At 43.9% G+C, this 27,170-nt stretch overlaps 1 protein-coding gene across 1 annotated transcript; it reads right to left on the bottom strand.

The window, feature by feature from the left end:
• Nucleotides 1–3,893: 3,893 nt before the first annotated feature.
• BTNL9 (butyrophilin like 9) lies at nucleotides 3,894–18,821 on the bottom strand. The gene is made up of 10 exons (XM_063088098.1): nucleotides 18,704–18,821; nucleotides 16,900–17,247; nucleotides 14,759–15,040; nucleotides 8,914–9,042; nucleotides 8,717–8,749; nucleotides 8,396–8,416; nucleotides 7,928–7,948; nucleotides 7,668–7,694; nucleotides 5,513–5,539; nucleotides 3,894–4,648 (listed from the first exon to the last, which is right to left on the bottom strand). The coding sequence occupies exons 1-10, from the start codon at nucleotides 18,819–18,821 to the stop codon at nucleotides 4,023–4,025; spliced, it is 1,632 nt and encodes a 543-aa protein (XP_062944168.1). The 3' UTR covers nucleotides 3,894–4,022.
• Between the last annotated feature and the right edge of the window lie 8,349 nt (nucleotides 18,822–27,170).

Here is a 27,170-nt window from a genome sequence, read left to right as displayed (position 1 = left end):
TCATAAATGGTATGTTAATAAGGCCATAATTATATCCTAATAGGTGGCTGAGCATATCTTAATAAGCTCAAAAATGCACTTATTTGATTTGCTAGAGAAACAAATCACAGTATATGTCCAAATGCCCTATACAGAATTGCATAAAACCAGTGGTGTGTGGGAGCTGGTGTCACATGAGAACTGATCATGCAGTTCTTCCCAATCCCATGTTCAGCAATATCACACGGGCAGCTTGAAATAAGCCCTAGTTGGGAGTACTTACTCCAGGAAAATCAGCAAATGCTACAGATTTTTCTCCCCAGAAATCCTGTTATTAAAACATTTATCAGACACTACTGCATTCCTTTATTATTCTCTGTCTATTTATCTTACTATATTTTTGAATGAACCATTTGAGAGTAAGGTAAAAACATCATATCCCATTACCCTTTAATATGAAGTATATTTCTTGCTTTTTTTTTTTTAAAGATGACCAGTAAGGGGATCTTAACTCTTTACTTGGTGTTGTCAGCACCACGCTCTCCCAAGTGAGCCATGGGCCAGCCCCTTGAGTGTATTTCTTAAAACAAAAACAGTCTCCTATATCAAAATCAGAAAATTAACTTTTATCCAATATTACTATCTAATCCACAAACCTCTTTTAAAATGTCTCTTTCTCTCCCAGTCTCTTCTTATAATGTCTTCTGTAGGTCCAGGATCCCATCTGGGGACACATGTTGCATTTAGTTGTCATGTCTGTATAGTTCCTTAGTCTTGTTGTTCATGACCTTGACATCAGTTTACCTGTGTCTGATGTTTCCTCATGATTCACACAATTTTGCGTGAGAATACCTCAAAAGTGATGCTGTTGTGTTCTTTTCCCTGCACTGGATCAGGAGTCATGTAGTAATTTTATTTCATATCTGGTGATGTTAACTTTTGTTAGTTAAGATGGTGTCTGCCAGGCTCTCCCACTGTAAAGTTAATTGATAAGTGTCTTGTGCTTATAAACTAATAAGTAATTAGCATTTTGTGGGGAGACACTTTGAGATTTCTATTCTACAGTAGAGCTTTCTTTTCTCCTCATTTATTAATTTGTCTATGTATATCAGTGGGGATGTATACATACTCATGGATTCCTATTTTATTCAAAGGTTTACAATCTGTAACTGCCATTAACTACTTTGATGTTCAAATTTGGACAATGGGAGTCCCTACGAGCTGGCTTTTCTGTCCCATTGACATCTCCCCATCATATTTCTTTCAGCACTTCCTTCCTTTATGGCACAAGATGTTTTAGACCCATCTTCTGTCTTCCTTGTTCATCCCTGGAGTCAACCGTTTCTCTAAGGAAACTTGGTTCTTTTTAGTGATGCTATGGTTTGTCCCCACCAAAACTCGTGTTGAGTTTTGGTCCCCAATGTAATGGTATTGAGAGGGGTGGAACATTTTAGAGTCATTTGGTTCAGGAAGGATCCACCCCCATGAAAGAATTAATGTCCTCTGATGGGGATGAGAGTTCTCACTCTCCAGGGAATGAATTAGATACTGCAAATGAGTTAGATGCACTTTATAATAACTGTGGGTTGTTATAAAATGAGGTTGCTCCTTGTGCTTTGTCCCTTTCACACACACCTGCATTCCCTTCCGCTTCTCCACCATGTTATGATGCAGCATGAGGCCCTCAACCAGAAGCCAACCAGATGAGGCCTCCCAATCCATGAGCCTCCAGAACCATAAGCCAAAATGAACCTCTTTTCTTTATCAATTACCCAGTCTTAGGTGTTCTGTTACAGCAACAGAAAATTGACTAAGGGAGTGGAAAATAGTACTCACAAGATATGGGTACTCGGTATACTCATTGGGACTGGGGTGTTACTGCTTCTAGACCCTCAAAGCATATAGAACTAGGAACTGTATGAATGCATGCACACACTATATGTATCTATTATGGTGTGAGTTCCATCTGTCTACACATAGAAAAACCATGAGTTCACGTTGATACCTCTAATTCCTGTGTACCACAGAGTTATTCCATCATTCTCTCCTTTCCCCTTCTCATGTTTTCTGTATTTCCCTTATTTGACTCTCGGCATACTTAGTGATTTTTTTAAATTTGCTCAACCCCTCCTGTTTGTAATCAAACTCCTGGATCCGTGGGCCAAAAGCTCAGCCCCTGATTAAGCCAGCCCCTTCCCTATTCTACACTCATCCCCAGTGCTGGGGGTGCTAATGGAAACTTCAGTCCCTGTGAAGGAGAAAAGAAAAGGAGAGGGAAAGAGGGATAAAGAAGGAAAGACCAGTTCAAAGCTCAGCCACAGACTAATTTCCCCTCCCGCACTATGCTCTCTAGGCCAAGCTGGGCAAAGAAAACTCAGCCTGGATTAAGAGCGAAAGGGAAAGCAAGCCATACTATTTTACTCTAAATATGACGGGAGACTATACTGACTGTTTCATTATTGCTCCTTTTACAGGAGTGATTTAGGAGACAAGAGCATTTCTTAAAAGTAGTTTTCCCTTCTTATTACAGAACTGATGCAGGTACATTGTAAAATGTCTTAAAAATAACAGAGAAGAAATTTAAAAAGTAAAAGTCACCAACTGCTTTCCCATCTATAGATACTTACTTAGCTTTTTGGTATATCATTTACTTCTGTTTTTTTTTTTTTTCCCACCCAACTCTTTTTATTTGAAAAATTTCAAACCTACAGCAAACCTGCATAAATAGTGCAATGAAGATCTACAGACTATGTAGATTCACCAAATGTTATCATTTTGCCACATTTGCTTTATCTCTTTCTTTCTATATATTCAAATATGCATGTGTTTCTACTTAGTCATTTGAGAGTCAGTTGCAGATATTATAGTAATTTACCTCAAAAACTTCAGCATATATTTGCTAAGAATAAAAAAATTCTACAAAATCACAGTATAGAGGTATCACTCAGAAAATTAGCATTCATGCAATAATACTCCCTGTTTCATTTTTCCCAGTAATTGAACTAATAATGTCCTTTGTCTCATCATTGGTAATGTTAAATTTAATCACTTGGTGAGTCTGGCAGATTTCTCCATTGTAACGGTAACTTTTCCCTTTCAAATTTCTAAGTAGTGTATGAGGTTACTATCTCAAAACTGTGGAAATACCCTGTTCTCCAAAAGGCTTTCACCCAATGGGTTTAGCATCCACTGGTGATTTTTGTCTATACCAATTATTGCCATGGTGATGTAAGGTGGTAGGTTTTTTCTTTTTTTTCTATCCTGCCTTTTATCTCTATTGATTAGATTTCATCTCTAAAGAAAAATTCCCTGTTTCTCCTTTTTTAAAAAAAATTATCAGCATGGATGCATGGATTTTGTTTTTATTCAATGTGTTATAATCCATTCTTGTCATTACTCATTTTAACGTTCAAATTGTCCATAATTTGTCAGGGAAGCCCCTTCAACCTGGTTCCTATGCCCATTTCTATCAGTTTTTGAGCACATTTTCACTTTATGGTACAAGATGTTCTTTCTCTGTCCAACCCTAGAATCAGCGATTTTCCCAACTTCATTTTAGTGGGAAATGGTATTTAAAGCCAGGAATCTGAGCCCTAGGTGAACTCATTGCTTATGAGGTGTCATTGCTTCTAGACCTTTTTAGAGCCAGCAAATATATACAAAAAATATATAACTATACAAATTAACGGATACCTGTCATCCAATCAAACAAGATTTCACCCCTCCTTCCCCCATTCCAGCTTCCTTCCCATCTCCCATAGTCAGCACCCTGGCTCCTGGCAACAACAATATATTTTTGCTCATTTCTTAATCCTACAATACACACGAACAAGCTTTAGAATTGTAAATTTTCTTTTCCTTAAAGAAAATCACATACACACACGCACACATCTACATAGGCAAAGGTCCCTCTCCCTGTCCCCCTTCGGCTGCACTGAGACTTTGGCCTTTGCTGCATTTTGGTGACATTCTGGTCAGTGCATTTTCTCACTGTGGTATCCAGGAAGCTGCCCAGGACGCAGGTCTCTGGCCACGAGAGAGCCTCACCACAGACCCAGGGCAGGGTCCGAGGGCTCATAAGGCTGTACACAGGTGTCGTAGTCGTCCTCTTCCGGGACACACGTCTCTCTAACCGGCAACGGACAAATGGTCAGAGGATCCGGGCGTTCACCGCCATCGTGGGCTCTGGGCCTGAAATATGCGCACAGCGTCCCTGAGAAGGTGTCCGTGAAGGTGAAGATGTGCGAGCCGTCGGACACGTTGAAGAAGGACAGCTTTCCCGCCTCCCAGTCCAGGAAGACGCCCACGCGTCTGGGGGGCACGCGCAGGGTGAGCGCGACGCGGTGCGGGTCCAGCACGAAGTACTCGCAGCCGTTCCACAGCCCCATCACCCAGTAGCCGCCGGCCGGGCTCAGGCGCGCAGGCCCCGGGCCCGGCACCGCGGCCAGACACGCGCCCAGAAACCAGCGACTGCGGCGGCCCACGTGCACCTCCCAGTAGTGGCGGCCCCCCGAGAAGCGCTCGCGGCTCAGCACGCAAGTCTGCCCCGCGAACCGCTGCGGGCTTCCCGCCTCCAGGCTGGGCGCCGCCTCGCGGGAGGAAACGCTCTTGCCGTCTTTGGAGACCTCCAGGCTGGGGTGTGCTGAGGCCGGGTCCAGGGTCACATCCACTGCGCAGAGGCACAGAGTTAGCAGGGTTAATGCCAGCTGAAGACAGTTCTGGGTCCCTACTGTCCCCTCCCAACACAGGCAAACATCGTTTCTCCTGGTGGAGCAATCGGTGGAATCGTCACCGTACCCCCCCACTCCTAAAACCGCCCTCCCCTGGACTGAAGTGGCATGCAAGTCACTCGCGAGCATTTGAAAGTGATAACAGGAATTTTATCCTTTCTTGAACGGGAAGGTTCCTGAATTCCATACTGGGTGCCACTGAGGTAGGTTCGTTGGGGTGGAGCCAAGTCCTGGTCAAGGGGAAGGAGCTCGGGATGGTTCTATTCCTGGCTGGTCCCTCCACACTGCTTGACCTTCAGTTCATCACGTGAGCTCTGGGCCTTGGTTATACAGTGATTTGGGGATTTTTAAACTAAAGGGGACCTCTGAAATTACCTAGTCCAGTGCCCTGCACTCCCAACACCCCACCCCACCAAAACACACCCATTTAGGAGATGAGAACCCCGAAGATCTCTTTAGGTCAGACAGTCTGAGATGATGAGCTGGGAAGTTCCTTACAGACTGCATTCTGTACACAGGCCCAAGAAGCAGCCTTCCTGCCAGATGGAAACAAACCTAGCAAAACCCAGAATGCTTATGTGTATTTGGGAATGTGTATGCACATGCATGGAAGCATGCATGTGTGCGTGTGTGTACATGCATGCGTATGTGTCATGTTGTGTGTGCAAGTGTGCTTGTGTCTGTGTGAGCAGGTCCTATACTGGGCTGTTGGGCAGGCCCTTCCTCCATTCTCAGTTCTCTCTTCCTTCTGTTCAAGACCCAGCCAACTCAAGTCAAAGGTCACATTTCCTGGCTTCAGTTACCTGCATATTGTTGGGCTGCTCTCCACTCTGAAACCAAACAGAGAGGAAAAAGAGGTTCAGAGATCTGAGTCAGTAACTGTAGAACTTTGGGGGAGGCTTAAAATACATGAGGGATTCCTGCAAACCAAATAACCCCATTCCCACCATGACAGCTGGTTTGGATCCAGACTGGTCTGGTTCCATCACAGTATTTTCCCAGGAATTTAGGATTGAGTAGGGGACTGGCATCAGTGCCAGGTTATAACAAAGAGTGAGGTTGTGTTGGGGAAAGCAGAAGAGAGCATGTGGGCAAGCAGCCTGGATTCCCTGAGGGATGGAAATGACGCCTCGATCTTGTCAGCCTCAGTCCCCAGAAAGCCCAGTAGAGCGTGGCTCCTGTCCTAAGATAGCTCTAGGTACCCTGTCTTCCCTCAACATGCCTCCTTTCTTAATGTGAGCCATTCTAAGTGGATTTGTTTCATTTTATCTTGTTCTGTTTTGCAATGGTGAGATGACCAACTCATAAAATAGCAAAAGCTTTAGAAGATGTTTTTAGAACTCCATAAATATACAACAGGGCTTTTTAACTGTGATTTCACATCAGCATAACCAGTAGAACTTTAAAAACATAACTTCTTGCATAGAATAACTCAACTCTAAACAATGTTGATTCTCCCCAAATTTATCTATAAATGCAAAGCAATCCCATGCAAAACTCCTTTTGGGTTTTTTAAAGGAACTTAATAAATTTATCCTAAAATTTTTATTTTCAAAAGGTCCATTAATTTTTAAAAAGGAAGAAGAAACGGGGAAGGAGAACTTATATTTTCAGATACTCTAAAAGCCATAGCAATAAAAACAATGAGGTAACAGGTGGGCCATCTAGACATGGAAACTGAATATGCACTAAAGGTGACACCCCACACTAATGGTCAAACCATGGATGGTGTAGTAGATAGTGTTGGGAAAACCAACTCACTATATGGAGAAAAATCACTGGATTCTCACAAAATGGCAAATTCTAGATGGATTAAGGACTTATACATAACACATATAAAGTTAATTGAAGACTATATAAGAAACTTCATGACCTAAGTGTGAGGAAGGTCTTTAACAAAACTTCAGAAACACAAGCCATAACGTAAAAATTTAGATTTTACCAAAATTAATTATTTATTTTTAATAAGGGGAATCATGGACAAAACTAATAGCAGGTGATAGAATAGAAGAAGAAATTCACAGTGTTTAATTACTAACAAGGGATTAATATCCTGTATGTGTATGTATGTGTGTTTCCTGTGACTAAATAAGAAAAAGATAGCAACTACACAAGAAAAAAGGACAAACAATATGAACTGACAATTTTCAGAAGAGAAAGCTCCAGAAACCAAGCTATATAAAGAGATGTTCAGGCTTCTCAGGTTCAGAGGTGTGCACAGTAAAAGAAAAATGAGCAATTGCTTATCCCCATTGACTGGCAAATTTAGGACACTAACTCCCATGGGATACTGGCACATGGAGTCTCCTTGCACAACAGGTGGCAGAATGAAAGCAATGCCTGCAGGGATCCTTCTAACCCCCTTAGTAGAAGTATGCCCCATGAATCAGCACTTCCCCTCCTGGGTAAATATCCCTGAGAAGTTTCCACACAAGGCTTTAAGGCAACATGTTTGAGGCTATTCATTCAGTGTTGTTTGTGGTGGTGTAGAGGTAGAGGCAGCCTGAATGTCTACTTCAGGAAGAGGGCTTGCTAAAATGGAATTTAAAGGAGTTAAAAAGGAGAACTGTCACTCCAGTGGCACAATCAGCAATCATTTAGTGCATGGTACCTATAAGGAGTTAAAAAGGAGAAGTTTCTCCTCCTTCTGCAGCAAGAAGGAGAAACAGGCCAGATGCACACATGGTGGCAGGGGTGGATATTAAAGAACAGTAATTATCTAGGTGACTCTGATGAGCAACCAGCGTTGGAACCAATGGTTTACAGTATGCTTAGACTTCAGGACAACAGAAAAATAAGTATAAAAGTAAAACTCAGTATAACCTCTGCCAAGTGACAGAGATTAATATGTGCTGTGGGATGAAACCAGAATGAAGCATGATTGATTAATCAGAGCGAGTTTGACTGGGGTGCTGAGATGAAAATGTGGAACAGTGGGAGGAAACAGGCTTCACTCACCAGCCTGGCCCTCCGCCCTTCTCCAGTCTGAAGCAGCCAAGGGAAAACAGGGAATTAGAATATTAGGACTCTGCAGCTTCCCCGCTCACAAAATACATTGTGCACCTACCCCTGCCCCTCTCCCCTTTCTCCTGCCACCCACACAGTTAGCATGGTTCCAGTCTGGGCATCATACCTGGTTGGGAGTGAGAGGAAGACACATGGATAACCAGAAGCAAAAAGATAGATGAGAAGAAATAGTTCTAAGAGGGGTCACTTACCCAGCTCCATCTGAAGCTTCTCTGTAAGCAGAACACATGGAGGAAACATCAGCCTTCGGATGAGTGAAACCACTCTCTCAAGGCAGGCCACTTAAACCACTGCTAACCCCAACCTTATCCTTGGCTCTACAAGGCCTAAAAAAGAAGTCCCATCTGAAAGATTCTAATGCTTCATCATATTTTTTGCTCAAAGGCAGAAATCCATACTTGCTCAGGGAGGGAAAGCAGGTCTCGGTATTAAGGGGCCTCTTCCAAGGGCTCAGGTCTTTTTGAAGAGGCTACTGCTCATTCATCACAGGCTTTTCATGAGGCTCCTGAATAAGTCCAGGCACTGAGTACAGCCTGCGTGAGCCTCAGGGTCACTTACTGGCTACATTATTTAAAGAACTGGAAGGACATTACACACATCACACCAGCTTACCCCAGTGGTTTGCAGTCAGTACTATTGGCATGGCACTCAGAACTTACCCAACTGTGCTATAAATTTCCCTGGAGAAGAAACAAAGAAAAGAGGACAATCTTTTATGTTGGGAGTACAAGTCAGATAGGACAGACCAATGTACACTGAAGCTTCATTTCCCCAAAGTGCACAGACTCCAGCCCTGTGCATCTAGGAGCCCTGGCTGGGCTGGATAAGAGCAGCTCCAAAGCTGGGGAAGGGTAAGAGCAAAGCTCTGTCCCACCCCCTTTCAGCTCTGCTGTTGAGCTCCCCCTCACACTTCCTTTCACCTTGTTGACCCAGTACCCTCCCTTCTCCTAGTCAGGGATGTGGGCATAGTGTGTACTTACCTTGTTCCTTCTCTGCCTGCTTCATCAGCTTTTCTGAAAGGAAGAAGGAAGGGAGAAGACTGAGTACGCACCCTCCTCCACCTATTTCCATGTCCCATTCGAGGTTTGTCTCCTTCTTTCCACTCTACACCCCCTCTACCACTTTTCTCCCGAACAAAGCCAGCTTCAGAAGTGCAGCCCCGGAGCCTGCCTCGTACCTTGGGACCTCCGTTGCTTCTGAAAGAAGTACAGCACCAGAATCATGAGAAGAGCTAGGATGAGCAGCAATCCCACCAGGATCCCAAGGAAAGCTGTCTTCCAGGGGGACGTTCCAGGTAAAAATATGTCTAGAAAACACCCCACAGGGAGTTGTGATAACTGAAAAAACCAGCTCTGACCAGGTCAGCTAAATTGTAGTGCTTCGGGAAATCTAGAGTGAGTCAGTAGTCATGTCCCATGTCCTGTAAAACTTATCATAAGAGCATTTTTACTTAGAAAGATACATACTGGCACCAGAAAAGTAATAAAGTAATTAAACAACGTAGAATGCTTCTTGTAACCCTTACCCTCAATTCTTGTATGCAGCATCCTAACATCTAACCTAGTAACAATCCAAAATCTATATGTATGTAGTAGCCAATAAACTGATGTGGTGATTAAGAGGGCTGTCTTCTTCTGTCTCTCCTTTGATTCCCCCCCTTCTTATGATTACAAAATACTAAGCTCTGCTGGTCCCTTATAGAACACATTTCTCAGGGTGACCTGACCATGCAAATAGAAATGAAAAAAGAGCTGGAGTAGCTATTCTCATATCAGATAAAATAGACTTTAAACCAGAAACCATAAAAAGAGATAAATATAATGATATAATGACTATATATGGTCATATATAATGATAAAAGGACCTATCCAACAAGAAGACATAACAATCATAAATATATAAGCACCCAACATTGGAGCAGCCAGATTTATAATGCAAATACTTATTAGAGATAAATAAGGAGATAGACACTAATACCATAACAGCAGGAGAACTGAACACCCCACTCTCAACATTGGACAGATCATCTAGGCAAAAAATTAACAGAGAAACACAAGATCTAAACAACGCTTTAGAACAATTGGACTTGGCAGATATCTAAAGAACATTTCATCCAACAACCTTAGAATATACATTCTTTCCATCAGCACATGGAACATTCTCCAGGACAGACCACACGTTAGGTCACAAAGCAAGTCTTGACAAATCCAAAAAAATTGGAATTATTTCATATATTTTCTCAGATCACAATGGATTAAAACTAGAAATCAATAACAAATGAAACTCCGGAAACTATACAAATACCTGGAAATGAAACAACATTCTACTCAGTGACATATGGGTCCAAGAAGAAATTTAACAGGAAATCAAGAAATTTATTGAAACTAATGAAAATAATGACACACCATACCAAAACCTGTGGGATACTGCAAAAGCAGTAGTATGGGGAAAACTTAGCTCATTAAATGCTTACTTCAGAAGAATGAAAAGATGGCAAGTAAACAACCCAATACTTTACCTTAGATAACTAGATAAACAAGAACAATCCAAACCCAAAGTTAGTAGATGGAAAGAAATAATTAAGATCAGAGCAGAACTAAATGAAATAGAAATCCAAAAAATGATTCAAAAGATCAATGAAACAAAAAGTTGGTTTGAAAAGATAAATAAAATTGACAAACCATTAGCAAGGCTAATTAAAAAAAGGAGAGAAGACCCAAATAACAAAAATTAGAAACGAATAAGATGATATTACAAGTGATACCTCAGAAATACAAGGAATCATTAGAGACTACTATAAACAACTGTTTGCCAACAAATTTGAAAATCTGAAGGAAATGGATAAATTTCTGGACACACACAAACTACCAAGACTGAGCCAAGATGACGTAAAAAATATGAACAGACCAATAACAACCAAAGAGATTGAAGCTGTTATCAGCAGCCTCCAAACAAAAAAAAGCCCAGGGCCAGATGGCTTCACTGCAGAATTCTACCAAACCTTTAAAGAAAAATTAATACCAATTCCCTATAAACTATTTCAAAAAATTGAAAGAAAGACCATTCTCCCAAACTCATTCTAGGAGGCAAACATCACCCTGATACCAAAATCAGACAAAGATACAACAAAAAAAGAAAACTACAGGCCAATATCCTTGATGAATATAGATGCAAAAATCCTCAATAAAATACTAACTAATAGAATACAGCAGTACATACATAAAATTACGCACCATGATCAAGTGGGATTTATCTCAGGGATGCAAGGTTGGTTCAACACACGCAAATCAATAAATGTGATACACCACATCAACAAAATCAAAGACAAAAACCATATGATCATCTCTACAGACACTGAAAAAGGCATCTGACAAAATACAACATTTGTTCATGATGAAGACTCTATAAATTGGGTATAGAAGGAAAGTATCTCAACACAATTAAAGCCGTATATGACAAACCCACTGCTAATATCATCCTGAATGGGGAAAAGTTGAAAGCTTTTCGTTTAAGAACAGGAACAAGACAAGGATGCCCACTCTCACCACTCCTATTCAACATAGTGTTGGAAGTACTAGCCAGAGCAATTAGGGAAGAGAAGGAAATAAAGGGCATCCAGATTGGAAAAGATGAAGTCAAACTATACCTGTTTGCAAATGATATGATACTATATATAGAACAGCCTAAAGACTGTACAAAAAAACTCTTAGAGTTGATAAATGATTTCAGCAAAGCTTCAGGATACAAAATTAACATGCAAAATTATTAGCATTTCTATACTCCAACAATGAACCACCAGAAAAAGAAATTAGAATAGCCCATTTACAATAGTCACCAAAAAAAATAAAATACCTAGGAATAAAGTTAACTAAGGATGTGAATAATCTCTACAATGAGAACTGCAAACCACTGTTGAGAGAAATTAAAGAGGACACAAGAAGATGGAAAGATATCCCATGCTCTTGAATTGGAAGGATTAACATTGTTAAAATGTGCATATTACCCAAAGTGAGCTACAATACAATCCCCATCAAAATTCCAATGACATTTTTCTCAGAAATGGAAAAAACAATACTCATATTCATATGAAATAACAAAAGGCCACAAATAGCCAAAGCAATCTTGAGCAAAAAAATAAATAAATAAAGCTGGAAGCATAACACTACTTGACTTTAAACTGTACTACAAAGCTATAGTAACCAAAATGCATGGTATTGGCATAAAAACAGACACAAGGACCAAATCCAGAAATCAGCCCATACACCTACAACATCTGATCTTCAACAGAGTCACCAAGTCTAAACACCGGGGAAGAGACTGCCTCTTCAGTAAATGGTGCTGGGAAAATTGGACATTCATGTGTAAGAGAACGAAACTAGGCCCGTACCTCTCACCATATACCAAAATCAACTCAAAATGGATTAAAGAATTAAATATACATCCTGAAACAATAAGACTCCTTAAAGAAAACATAGGGGAAACACTCCAGGAAGTAGGATTGGGTACAGACTTTATGAATATGACTCCAAAAGCACAGGCAACCAAAGGAAAAATAAACAAACTAAAAAGCTTCTGCACAGCGAAAGAAACAATTAACAGAGTGAAAAGACAACCAACAGAATGGGAGAAGATATTTGGAAAATATACATCTGACAAAGGATTAATATCCAGAGTATACAAGGAACTCAAACAACTTAACAGTAAAAAACAGGTAACCCAATTAAAAAATGGGCAAAGGAGCTGAATAGCCATTTCTCAAAGGAAGATATATGAATGGCCAGCAGACACATGAAAAAAATGCTCAACATCACTCAGCATTCAGGTAATGCAAATTAAAACCACTTTGAGATACCATCTCTCTCCAGTTAGGATGGCTAATATCCAAAAGACTCAGAAAGATAAATGCTGGCAAGGATGTGGAGAAAAAGGAACCCTCCTACACTGTTGGTGGGACTGCAAAATGGTGCAGTCTTTGTGGAAAATGGTACGGAGGTTCCTCAAACAATTACAGATAGATCTACCATATGACCGAGCAATTCCACTGCTGGGAATATACCCAGAGGAATGGAAATCATCATGTTGAAGGGATACCTGTACTCCCATGTTTATTGCAGTGCTATTTACAATAGCTGAGTTGGACCCAGCCTAAATGCCCATCATCAGATGAGTGGATAAGGAAAATGTGGTATACCTACACAGTGGAATACTACTCTGCTATATATAAAAAAATGAAATACTACCATTTGCAGCAACAGGGATGGACTTAGAGAAAATTATATTAAGTGAAATAAGCCAGGCACAGAAAGAGAAATACTGCATATTCTTACTTATTTGTGGGAGCTAATAAAAATAAATAAATATACAAACAAATAAACGGGGGTGGGAAGGGGAGGAAGACACAACAATCATAACAATTCCTTGAACTTGTTAAGACAAGTGAACAGATATGATGTTGATCGGGAGGGGGAGAGGGGAGAGGAAGGGAGGAGAAGGAGGAATTGGCAAAAGGACATGAAAATCAACTACATTGTATATTGATAAATTAAAATACAAAAACAATAAAAGAAAAAAAGAGAACTTGTAAATTTCTCTAGTCCTTTCAGATGTATGCAAATCTTTTTGAAAGCTAAATAATCCTCTTCCCAGGAATGTTTTTCTCAAATGTCATCTCTATGAAATGTAAACATCAGGGAGAAAAGCAACCCTATCTATGTCTCCTGGGAGTTTAACTTAAGTGCCTGGCTCCAAGTTGTAACTACATGCTTGATACAGAAACATTAAATGTTTAATTTTTTCATTTGAATAAAGACAATTAGCAAACACAGATGGCCACCCCAGTCACCAGAGGAATTTAGAAGGAACTATGTGTGACAAATGGTGCTATCAAGTCCTCCTACTTGAGGATAAGTTATCGTTTATCTTGAGAACACGTATGCACTGGATTGCATCTACCTGACTATATAAAAGGGTAAGATTTCTTTCTTTTAAAAAAATTTTTAATTAATTAATTAATTAATTAATTAATTAATTAATTAAAAGATAACCAGTAAGGGGATCTTAACCCTTGGTTTGGTGTTGTCAGCACCACGCTCAGCCAGTGAGTGAACCGGCCATCCCTATATGGGATCCGAACCCATGGCCTTGGTGTTATCAGCACCACACTCTCCTGAGGGAGCCACAGGCCAGCTCTTTTTAAAATTTTTTTAATGCTCAATCCCCTTTATCTATCTATCTATCAATCAATCAATCTATCAATCAATCTATTTATTTATTTATTCTTTGATTATTCATATTTATGGAGTACAGAGTTGACTATCAGTATTTGTGTATAGTATGTGATGATCAAAATCTGTTATAAAAATCTAACTATTGATTTGGACTGATGTGGAAAATGGCCCATAGGTTGGGTTTGTCCTCAAGACTTAAAACAATTAGAGCCTGAACATTAATCCTTTTAGTGAGTGATGCATAATAAGAATTTGATACTAGATAATGGCCTCACCTTCAATTCATCGCCTAAACATCTACTTCTCTGACCCACCTTTTTATAATCCATGCACACAGACTACCGCTCCTGAGAACCCTTCCTTGCTTCATTTTTCTCTATAGCACCTTCCACCTTGTAATATATGATCTGATTTACTCATTTTGTTTATCTGTGTCCCCCACTGGAATCTGAGAACAGGGATTTTGAGAACATTGTGGTTACTCAATAAAAACTGTTTCAGGGAATTAGGAACACATGGGCTTTCATGATGACCTCTAAAGAATAGAGCTTATGGGTTTCAGCATATGGCCTTTGACACAGAAATATTGGCTCTCTGGGGCCTCCCCTGCTTACTGTTTGGGTTGTCAGCTGTACTCAGTAGGTCCCTGATATCCAAGTTGTTGACTGGCCTTGACACCTGAAAAGTGTCAGCCAGGCCCCAGTATCACCCCCTGTCCTTGCAGACTGCCTTAGGGCCAATGGGCTTAGAGAACATGATGACTAGGAAAATCAGGTTGAGCCAGCACCCACTGACCTGCTATCTGAACCATAAACTCTTTCTTCTGGATCAGCAGGGGGTTCTCGATGGAGCAGGACACGTTGCTGTGGGCCCCCACTCGGACAACCACAGATGTTTCTAGACCGAACAGGCCCCAGGCGTCCTGGACGATGGCTTCGGATTCTGGAGGCAGGCACTGTCCCTGACGGTCTCTCCATTGAGCCTTCGGCTTGGGGTACCAGCCACTGGAACTGCACCTCAGCTGAATACCTCCTTCCTTGAAGCCCTCAAGGGAGATGTGAGGGTCTGAGCCCAGCCCTAAGAGAGGCAGGAGGAGTGGGAAAGATCAGGCTCCTTCCCAGAAGCTGTGTGTGGAGTTCAAGCCATTGTTCGTCATCTGCAGTCACTACAGGTGTTACAAGCTGTGACTGCTCTTAACACATGTGTGCACTTGCGGCCTCCCACCTGTGAACTGATAATTACAGTTTAAATCAGTGGTGGCATTTGGGAACAATACTATCCCTGAAGGACATTTGGAAATATGAAGGGTGGTCATTTCGTGGGGAAGTGCTACTGTCATTTAGTCATATTGTGCAAGGAACAGTCTCCCTAGAATGAAGAATAGTCTCACCCCAAATTCCAATGCACTGTCTTCTCTCTCTTGAATCCCACCAAGTGCTCGAGTGCCTGTGCTATACGAACTCCTTTATCTCCCAAACGTTGTGAAGTTAGCTTTATACTTTGAATATGAAAAACATTAATATGGTTGAAATATCAATACCATATAAAATGTGTACAAAGTGTATTAGTCCATTTCCGTTGCTTCTAACAAAATACCCGGAAATGGGTGATTTATAAGAAAATGAAACTTATTGCTTACAGTTTCTGAGACTGGGAAGCCCAAAGTCCAGAGAACACATCTGGTGAGGGTCTTGGTGGTGGGGACATTGACCCAGAGGACTCATATGGCAGAAAATGACTGAGCAGAGAGAGACCAACCTCTCATGTGCTCTTCTTTTAAAGCCCTCAGAACCACCCCACATTTAATCCACTCACTGCAGCATGGTCCTACAATCTAATCACCTCTTCAAGGCCCCACCTTTCAATGATCATGATAGGATTTCCCACCCTCAACAGTTACCGGGGGGATTTAAGCTTCAATGAGGTTGGGGATGGTATCCAATCTACAGCATCAGGAAAGCCCAGGCCCTTTTCTACCTTTTGCATCCTATTATACTCCCTGCCCTTGGGTAACAAATTTCATTAGTTTCTGGTTCATACTTTCTGCATTTCTTTTTGCAACATTTCTCCTTCTTTCTCACACACACAAATATATATTACTGAACCTCTTTTTCATCTTACTTTTTTCTCTTAATACTTTTTTTTTTTTGGCAGTTTTTGGGTAAGGGGATCCAAACTCCTGACCTTGGTGTTACTATCACCATGCTCTCCCAAGTGAGCTAATCAGTCAGTCTTGTCTTAACAACACATCTTAGAAACTACTCCACATCTGTTCCTAGAGCTTCTCCTTATTTTTTTCAGCTGCATATTACGGATCACTCCATCGTTGGATGGATCATACTCAGCTCTTACACTTGAACATTTAGGTAGTTTCCACTATTTTGCAATTACAAATAATGCTGCAAAGATTAAACTTACATATACGGCTCCTTCCTATCAGAGGTGTTGGAGGTGTATCTTCAGGGTAAATTTCTAGAGGTGTGATTGCTGGGTCAAAGGGTAGATATGTAGGCCGTGCTCTTAGCTATTTCCAGATCCCCCTCTCCTGGAGCTTCACGACTTTGAACTCCACTAACAAGGTACAAGAGGACTTGCTTCCACAAAGCTCCGCCAAAGCCGTGTGGTCAAACATTTGGATTTTTATCAGTTTGATAAGTGAAAAATTGCATCTTGATGTAGCTTTTTAGTTTGCCTTTCTCTCATCATGAGTAAAAATTATCATCTTTTCACATGCTGAGTCATCTGTGTATTTTTTTGTGAACTGTTTCTTTTGTTCATTTGCTGATGGACCTATCCCTCAATTTTTTATTTTTATTTTTAAATTAGGGATATTTTCCCTTTCTCTGTGATTCTATATCTACTCTTGAGCAAAGCAGCTGTATCCAAATGGACTCATCTCTCCTTGACCTCTGCTGGGGCTTGGCCAGGTCACGCACCTGCTACCTCCAGCTCCCAGACAGCTTCACCAGAGAAGTCGCTGGAGAGGAAGCGGCACCCATACCGGCCCTCATCGGAGGGCACCACACGGTGGAGCTGCAAGATCACGCTGCCGTCAGCGATGTGCTCCTTGAGGAGTTTGGTCCTGTTCTGGAACTGCGCCATCTGCCGGCTGTAGAGCTCCTGCCGCTCCTGGTACAGGTGGACCACATCCGAGTCCCGGTTCCGGAACCACAGGATCTCCATGTGCTCGGCGTCCAGGGACGACGACAGTTGGCACTGGAACTCCACCTCTTCCCCGACGAGGGCCAGGATGGATTCCCCAGGGCCTATCACCGTGATCTCCTCTAGGACGAGAAGCCAGAACAGACAAAATCAACCATCTTCAAATGTAATTTTTTATTACACCCCTTTGCAGGTCAGGAATCTACAGTAAACCATTCAAATGAGGAAGGCGAAATACTCTACAGGGCATGGTCTGGTTTCTTGAATAAATAATTGTCAAGAAAAAAGTGAGTGTGATAAATTAAAAAACATACAAGGGACATTACAACCAGATACAATGTATGGTGTTGCACTGGTTTGAACCAATAAGCTGCAAACATTATTTTGGGGACAATTATCTATATATAGCCAAGGCATTAAATGAAGTGGAATCTTTGGCCTGAAAAAAAAAAAAAAAAAAAAAAGCAAGTTTCAAAACAATATGTGCACTATCATCTTGAGTAAAAATTACATATTTGCATAAATGTTCAGAGAGGGGCTGGCCCGTGGCTCACTTGGGAGAGTGCGGTGCTGATAACACCGAGGCCATGGGTTCAGATCCCATATAGGGATGGCCGGTTAGCTCACTGGGTGAGCGTGGTGCTGACAACACCAAGTCAAGGGTTAAGATCCCCTTACCAGTCATCTTTATTAAAAAAAAAAAAAAAATGTTCAGAGAAAAAGATCTGAATGGAGAGACACCAAATCATTGATAGTGGTAATTTGTGCAAAATGGGAATAGATATTTACTTATTTTTGCTTGTCTGATTTTTCTGATTTCTTATAATGCACATGTACAGTTTCTAGAAAAATAAAGGGCATGAAAAAATAATCTATGGAGGATCCCTGCTCCATGAGACATTTATCATGATCTTTCATATGATTCTGTTCCTCTGCAATGGTGTCTCCATGTGTCTCCCACACACTGATGTCTGGCTCTCCCTCTCCCTGGGCACACCCTGCCTCAGTTTACCCTCCATCTGTCATCTTACTGGGAAATGTGCATCCTGCAAGGCTCTGCTCAAACAGTACCTCTTCTATATGGCTCTCCTTGGCTTTCGAGGAAAAAAAGTATTTCTCTTAGCTGTGCTCCCATAATCTTTGGATGTGGTTCTCTTGCAGCCCTGGTCACATGCTGGATAGCCATTTATGTCATGTCCATCCCCCTCCTTTGACCATGAACTGCTTGAGTACCTTGGCTATGCCTCAGACTCCCTGGTATCCCTGGTTTCCAGACCAGGACATTTTGCATAATTAGTTTACACCCTCTGTTGGCTGCTTCTTTCACTAGAGATGGTAGGAACATGTGAGGTCTTTCCTGCCCTTCAAATGCTATACGGGGTCCTGGGGAAGTGTATAGGGGTACTGGGGCGGGGGTGGGGAAGAACGGGTGAAGAACTGAGGGGCTGGATGGTGCTCAGGGACAGTGGCTCTTTAATAACTGGGAAGGAAATCCTTTTGCATTTTACCAGCTGGCATGGTGGGCAGAGCTGAGATGCTCATGTCCCGGCTGGCTGGGCTGCAGATCGGACATGCTACCTGAGTTTGGCTCCCCAGGCCGGAGAAGGAGGAGGAGAAGGAGGTAGGTGTGGAAGAAGAGACTGCTGGGCAGAGATTCTCTCTGCGAGGAGTCCAGGGAGACTAGGAAATTCACCATCTCTTGTCAGCAGTTGGGGCCACCTGGAGAGGGACAAAGAAATGCTGAAGTGATGTGGGGGAGCTGGACTTGGTCCATCGGGCCTGAGGTCTGTCATTGCCACAGTTATTTTTTCCGGTTCTCGAGTTCCTTACCGGCCCTAGTACCTGGCTTCATTTAACCCACAGCCAGATGTGAGAGCTGCTTCTAATTTTATCAGGCAGCACTGTTAATAGCATCATTGGCCTTGCTCAGAGCTGTGAGAGGATAAGACCAAAAGGTCCCAGAGGAAGCAGCTTCTGAGCTTCATATTGTTTAGAGCCAGGAATGGAGCCACTCATTGTGTGGTGGCTCAGCAACCCCCTTCTCTGGATTTGGTGACTTTCCACAAACAGAGAGAAATCTCTGAAGAATCTCAGATACATTTTTATTCTCCCTGTCTGACCGCCACCTACCCAACCTTTCTCCCACTTCACTTTGCCCTGGAACATTAGGTCCACAAAACAGAACACAGAGTTCTGCTCTTTCAGAAGTGAGCGCATGCCCGGCAGCTGCCTGAGAACTGCAGTGACATTCTGGAACTTATTCCTCCAGTGCTGAGACCTCAGGTGGTGCCTCCAGGAGGTCAGCTGATAACTGTCTCGGTGTCTATAGCATCTTTGAGGGACCAGTGAAGGGTGATCCCATCTAGCCACCCCTCCCCTCACCTATGGTCTGGGAGACCCAGACCTGGCCCAGACAAGGGCCGACCCCTCCTACTCCTGATGCCCTCTTGGGCCCTGTGGTAACGTCTCACAGTCTGGCTGTCAGTGAATGTGATGTGGTTAACACATCTTGGGAGACGTACAAACCTCTCCACATTTCTTCTCCGTTTAGTGAGATTTAAGGCAGAATTTGTAACTGAGTGAACCTCAGTCTCCTTGCTTGTACAATGGAAGAAAGAAACCAATGTCAACTCAGAGGGTCATTAAGCCTCCTGTGGGCTGGCTGGGTGCTCTTTAAGTAAACGCCAGTGCCTCCTCCTTCTCCCTCCACCTTCCAAACATCCCCTCTGTCTTCTTCCAGAAACTGCATCCTCTCCATTCACTCCATCACAGCACCCCAGGCAGGGAAGGCCCACAGTGGGCCTTCGGCCCCTCAGACTTCCCCTCTCCTGCCTTCTGCCACTCTATTCCCCGCTGCTTGGTTTCTTCTGCAGATCTGCAGTGTGGCACATGTCCCTGGTATCCCATGGCTGCAGAGCCTCAGCCACACTGTCAGCAATACACCTGTCAGGGTGTAGATGAAAGGTTTTACAAGTTTCTGGGTCATGCTGCAGAAGAGGGGTCATAGAGGGTATGTGAGGATGAGTTAATCCTGGGGGGCTCCCTGAGTGACCCCTGGGCCAGGAAGGATCAAGGCTGCCAGGAAAACAACAGGATGAGCGGCAATGGTCTATGAGGTGGGGTGGGCCAGGCAGTTCTGGCCCTGCCTTCCTGGAGCTCAAATGTTGGGAGAAGGCGGTGGAGCAAGCTGAGGGACTCCATTTGTGCTTCATAAGGGGCCCCTCACAGGGAGGAGGTAGGAGCCCCTCTACGGGGGGCTTGGCTGTTTTGATGACCAGCAGTTATTGGAATCATTATTCTCACAATAACCAGCAGGAACAGAGGCCTTGAGCCAGGGTTGAGGCTCTGGCTGGACAGTCTAGCTACCTGCGCTTTGTGGCTGACAGTAGGAATGTGTCTATGACAGGCCTGTAAATGGTCAGTGAAGGATCAGAGTCCACCCCGGCTTTGTGCTTTCTCACCAGCTCCCTCATTCCCTTTTCTTTTGTGCCTCAGTCTTTTCTTTTGGTTAGAACTAGACACTGGTTAGAACCCCATGAGGGCAAAGCCATGGGGGGTCTATCAATGTCCAGATAATGCCCTCCAAAACAAGGGGGCTCAGGCTGTGTTTGTGGATCCATTTAGATGGGCCAGATTCTGAATAATTATTTGAGACATGAGTTTGGTGGTAACGCAGGCCCTCTCATGAAGAAGGCATTAATGGGGCATTAGACAGGCCCTGTAGCTGGCGGCAGGTGGCCCCACAGAGGAGCATTTGCTCTAGTTTTCCTGGACAGGGGGAGGCTGCCACTTCTTGGGGGGCAGGGGATTGGGGTAGTGTGTTCCAGAACTGTGGAACTGCTAGAGGGACCACAGTTCTCTGCTGTGATACACCCATCTGATTTCCATCACTGAGGCTGCAGAAGGTTGTCAAAACACACAAACATTCACATACATGTGCCCACAGTAATAAACACGAACACGAATTGGGCACTTAACTATACCATGAGCAGTATTATTATTATTATTAAGAGGTCAAAATTACAGATAATCAAGGCACAGGAGGCTTGACACTCCTGCACACACAACTAGTAGGTGGTTCTATCTATCTGGTTCCGGAGCCTTGCTCTATGCTTCTCTGGATATAAATTCCTCAGCAGCTGTGTCCTGTGTCAGGTCTGGGCACACAGTTCAGTCACTTCTGTTACCCAAAACTGCTATTAGGAACCACCCAGCCACAGACACAGTACTCACCCTGACCAGGCATCTCACAGGTACACTAAAGAAGAGTCTGGGTCATGAGGTGTCAGCCACAAAACCAACCAACCAACCAATAAACAAATGAATAAAAATGTTAAAATCCCACTGCCAGATAAAACAGCTTAAAAGTGGAATCTCTCTAAGACTTTGTCTGCCGTATCTTCTCAGACAGGAGGCACAAAGTGCTTGATCCCTTCGCCCCCAACACTCAAGAATGTCACCTTGAAAGCCTTTAACCACAGGGAGACGATCTAGCAATTTCCCGAAGGGAAAAGTCACTGACTTGCCCCTTTGTGTCCCAAACAGCACCCTCCTCCCCACTTGCTGCCTGAAGGTCACCTTTTCCAGCCTCACTTTCCAGTTTAAAGCTCTAATCCCTATTGAAGTTCAAGGACCCCCTTGAAAGAAATACTCTCCAATTTCAGCTCTTCATACCACAGTTTAAATGGATCTCAGATTCTGTTCCAGTGAGGAGTTTTGCTAGGGGAAGGAATGAGACTGGGCATGTTGGATATTTGGGGAGGTTAGAGAACCCAGTGAGGGGTTCAGGCTAGAGCTGAGCTTTGCTGGTGGGGTACCTTTCCCCTGGTCTCCTGGGAGCCTCTGGGCTGTTCCCTCCTGAAGACACAGGAAGAAATAAGGGGTCACACACACATGCCAAAGAAATGCCGCCCCCAGCCCTCCACCCAGCGGAAGCCCATTTCTCCCTTTCCCTCCTTTTCTTCTTTCTTTTCCTTTACTTCTCGCTCTCTCCCTGGCCCAGCCATGCCCCACTCCTGTTCTCTTCTCCTGCATCTCCAGTTTCTAAACAATGCTCAATGTTCTTTGGATTTCCAGTCCCTCAGCTTTTACATCTCCTAAAAGATTATTATCTTTTGCTTTTGCTACTTTTGTCAGCTCAGACTGTATAACTGTAGTATGTTTTTCCCTTATTCCCTCCTCCATGTCCTAAGCAGTGAGCCCCGAGGGGCAGGTAGGGCTTTTAGCCTCCCAGCCTCCCCCATTTCGTGCCCTCTGCAACGCCTTGCTCTCCAACAACTGTTACTGCTCACTGGCCTGTACTTGTTTGACTTCGATAGACATACAAGAGAATTCCCACCCCCAGTTTCTAAGGGAGATGAACTGACTCAAGAGGGGAATCTCAGTGAGACTTGAAATCCTTTTCATTTGAGCAGGAAATGGGACACATCAGAATCCTGACTCCTCAGGTGGAGCTTGCCTGAATGGACATCTCCTCTTGGCCACACTCAAAACACCCCATCCTGCAGCCAGGCTCAGCTGATAAGATGATGCCACACATCACAGGCTCTCCCTGAAAGCCTTCCATCATCATTTTCTGCTTTCTGTTTCTGAAAGGCAGGGGTTTAGATAGCTATTGAGAATGAGTCACATACCTGGCATGTAGCAGCAAAAGGTCCAAAATGGCAGATGAGTGCTGGTGATCTCACCTCCCCTGCAAAGGGTAACAACTGTTGCAAAATGTCTTGGTCCTAGATGCTAAGACCCCCTAGACAAAGGCTGGCAGCTGAGTTCAGGGGGCTAGCTCATTTGTGACAGAATTATTCACCTACCTTCCACCTTAAGACATAAGCTGTCTGCTCTGCCCTTTGCTATAAAAACCAAGATGGATAGAACAAAACGAGGAAGTCTCCATCACATCCTGTCTCTGTGAGGAAAATCATGAATTGAATTCCCATGGAAAATGTCCCTGCAGGGTCTTAGAAGGGGGGGAAAGGTATCTGGGAGTTTCATAGAGACTGAAAGCTGCAGAGGCTCACAGTGGGGAAAAAACACTCCAGCTGGCTGCGAGGATCTCTGGGCGGGTAGAGCTGGGACTCCAGGGAAGGCAAGAGGACCGTCCCTAGCTAGTCCCTCTCATCACAGCAAAAGAGACAGAGAATAGACTGCAATCTCCACTAACGAAGGGCTGGGAAGAGACTGGAGTCAAACTCTTAACCCCCTATACCCTTCTCTGCATGGCAAGGTCAGTAAGGAAGATAGTCATACACAACTTGGAAGTACAGTGGGGTGCTGTACTGGAATTTCTCAGATGCAGTGGAGCGAAAAAAAAAAAAGCAGCAGCAATTACTACCTCTCCCCACCCCGTTTTGCCATGGGCCACAGTGTGACTTTGCTATTAGTGGGAGAGAAGCACAGTTGAACAAGGCTCTACCACCTGGGTGTTCCCCACACTGACATCCTCAGTAGGGGACAGGTCAGAGCCGTGGCACTGGGTAGCTCAAGCACACAGAGGACACTCCAGGGACTCTCAGAAATGCCTGATGTCTGGAGAGGGGCCTGTGGAAGGTGCTAGGGTAAGCAGGTGAGTAGGTGGAGGTGGGAATCAGTGAGCGACGGGTACGGACTTGTAGGTGACTATGCAAGTTCAGACAGCATGGGAGGCTGGGCACCTTGACTTGCTCATGCATAAGGGTGTACCTGGGGCAGCAAAAGGGGCTGAATGGTGAGTTCAAATGGTGGGTGCAGGTCCCTGGGGCTGAGGAGACACAGGAGGGCTGAGGGACCGATTAAAGTGGACAGACACTGAATAAAGAGCAGGATCAGGGGCCGACCCTGTGGCTCACTCAGGAGAGTGTGGCGCTGGGAGTGCAGCGGCACTGGGAGCACTGAAGCTGTGGGTTCGGATCCTATATAGGGATGGCTGGTGCACTCACTGGCTGAGCGTGGTGTGGGCGACACCAAGCCAAGGGTTACGATTCCCTTACCGGTACCCCCCCCCCAAAAAAAAAAAAAAAAAGAACAGGATCAGGGAAACGATGGGTGCCAGGAGGTGGGGGCAGGGGGGCAAACATTCTGAGTGGAGGGAGGTGATTAGCATGTGTGGGGTAGGAAGAGACTATGGGCTGGCCCGGCGAGTTTATGAAACCCACCAGTGTAAGGGAAGGCTGAGCAAAAATAGATGGGACTGTGAACGCTGTCAGAATCAAAATGGAGTCACTTATTTTGGACCCTGGCAAAAGGGATTCAGGAGGTCATGAAGGTGGTGACGGGGCAGGGTGGAAGGGGGGAAGGGGGGTTGTTCTCATGCATATTTGGCTGATAACGGAACTATCACAAAAGACTCTGCCAAAACCACAGCCTTGCACAAAGGCCACTGCAACCTTACGCAAAGCGTGCTTCTGCCAGGACATCTGCCTGATCAACCTTGGACTCACACCACCCTTGTTATTGATCCTTGTAGCCAAGGATTATTATTTTAAAACAACTTATGTAGTCCGCCTCGTTTTACCTTTAAACACCCTTTCCTTCTTTTGCCTCCCTAAGTACACTTATCACCTCCATGGTTCTTCACAGCATGCGTACCCCTGATTTACAAATCCCCTGCTCATCCCTGAATAAGTTTTTTTTTTTTTTTTTTTTTTTGAGGGTCACTTTCTTTGTTTGCTATTTAGATCTATAGTACCAAATTGCAGAGGACCTTGCATGCTACACAGGGAAGTTGAATTTTGTTATATGGGCATCCACGAGCCATTTGGAAGTTTAAGGACCTGTAGCAATTCAAGCTAGAGAAGAAAAATTGCAAGTGTAGGGAGGAGCTATTTTGAAACACTAATCCTGAGCTTTTTGTTGCCTTTCCCTTGGGTTCCTCCATGCTGCCGGCGGAGAGGTGAGATTGTTGAAGTGGAAATGCAAAGAGAGAGAAACAGGCCGGGCCCATTTCTGTGACTCCCAGACACAGCCCTGGAGGGATGTGGGAGCGAGACTTCACCTGCCACCATCTGCACTCAGGGTGCACCATCCAGCAGGAGCTAGGATTCTGTCCCACCAGCTGCAAATGGGTACCTCTCATTCCAAGGCTTTGGGAAATACACAAATGTCCGTATCCAAAGAGGGTAAGTGCTGGACTCCTGGTGAGCTGTAAGTAGGATGGGAAGAATGGACCCCCACCTCGAATGGTGGAGAACCCACGCCATTACACAGTCTCCTCGGTATACACCAGCCCTCACCTTGAGGCCTTCTGTGGGAATTCCAGGGGTGGAGGAGCAGCAGAATCACCTTCCCCAAGGCAAAGGCCGTTCCTACACACAACATGGGGTACCAGAGGAAATGGAGTGCAAAGTCATGCCAAACTCACAAGCAGATGAATTAATCTTTCTCTGCTGCCACGGAAAGGAGGCAAAAGAAATGGCAATATGAGTTGCTTCAGATAAATGTGTGGGCACAGAGGAGGGTTTAGGAGGGGGAACTTGCCTTGTCTCTTGAGTTAACAAAACAGAGTCCATCTAGTAATCCGTATCACCTCTATATCTACTTTTTAATCCTCATCCTTGCTTTTTCAGGCTTCTCCCTATTCTTGGTCACTAATCCTATCACCAGCCAAGCACGTGAGGCCATCACATTCACCCCCATGACTCTGCATCTTACCCGCCTTTCCCTCTGCCAATCCCCACTCTCTGCCCCAAGATCCTGCTCAAAACTCCTTCTTCCAATAAGTCTACCTGGGAAAACTCAGGCTGAGTCTCCCTGGCCTTTGGCATATTCTCACAGGCACCAGCCCAGATTTTCCCCAACAAAGGACGCTAGCCAGTCACATGGGCTGACACACAAAAGAAGAGACAGTCATGGAGGACAGAAAAATGGATTTAATGATTTCTCATCCATCTCCCCCCACCAGCCCAAAACATGAGTCTTTCTCATTACACATCCTCCTTTGTTGTTCTCCAGAGAACTCACACTGATGCTTCTGTGCCTGTCAGCTGACACAGTGCTCACCATTGTGTTTCTGTCACAGATGGTGAAACACGCATGCATTGAGAAATTGGCAGAAACCCACTGATTGCTCTCTGAGCTGCAGGTGCTCATCTGTAGCTGGGTTGTGGGGGATATAAGCAGCTGTAGGAGCTGCACACACCCTGCTACTGCACACCCAGCCTGATATCTCCAGGTCAATAGTCGAGGTGGCTTGAAGAGTGCTGCCCAAAGACATCTGCATTGGGCATTCCCACCTCAGGGGAATCCCTTTGCAGTAAAGAAGCAGCAGCACCCTCTCTTAACACACAGAAGTGGGTGGAATAGAGAATTCCAGCCCCACATCTTACATTGTGTAGAATGAGAATTGGTTGTAATGGAGCCACCAGATGAACACAGGTGTGAGAACAGTGCTCTCGTGAGTCCTGTCCATTTGGAAGAGGAAATCTGGACAGTGCACCAGAGGTTAAGTTACATAAAGAGGCTGTAATGAAAAAAAAAAAAAAAAAAAGATTAGGCTGTTCTGTAAACATGGTACTCTACACCCTTGGGGATTCAAACTTGTGCTTCCTTCTCCAGCATGCGGAGGGTGCCACTGTGGCATTCACACCCTCTTCTGGCACCTTTAGTGGCAAATAGCAACTATTTGACCTGTTAGGTAGAAAACATTTTAAGAAAAATTATTGAAAACTTCTAAATAAGGCAAAAAGGTGGGCACTATGTCCTTTTGATATGAATAGGGACACTGGTCCAACCAAGGATTTATTATTTATTGGGATATACTTTGTTTGACAGTAAACTAGTGTTTACTGTTACATAAAGGTCCCAGACTTAGTGAACTTGCATATTTAACTTGTTGACTTTTGTCCAGTAGAGTTACAAATAATTTCTATCCATAGGAAAAAAGACAGCCCCAAAGTTTATGATTTACTGTCCTGTAGGATATTAACCAGTTTTGTAGATAAGTCAGCAAACTTATCCCAACATTCCTATATTAAGCTGCCTCTAAATACCCAGTTCTTCAAATGCTCTTTGAACCAGTCTTTACCATTTTATTGATTCCCTCATAAATTAATGGGCTAAGGAAAATTTTTGA

This window comes from Cynocephalus volans, chromosome 2 (assembly GCF_027409185.1).
Source record: "Cynocephalus volans isolate mCynVol1 chromosome 2, mCynVol1.pri, whole genome shotgun sequence".
Classification (NCBI taxonomy): domain Eukaryota; kingdom Metazoa; phylum Chordata; class Mammalia; order Dermoptera; family Cynocephalidae; genus Cynocephalus; species Cynocephalus volans.
This window is presented reverse-complemented; position numbering and strand designations above follow the sequence as displayed.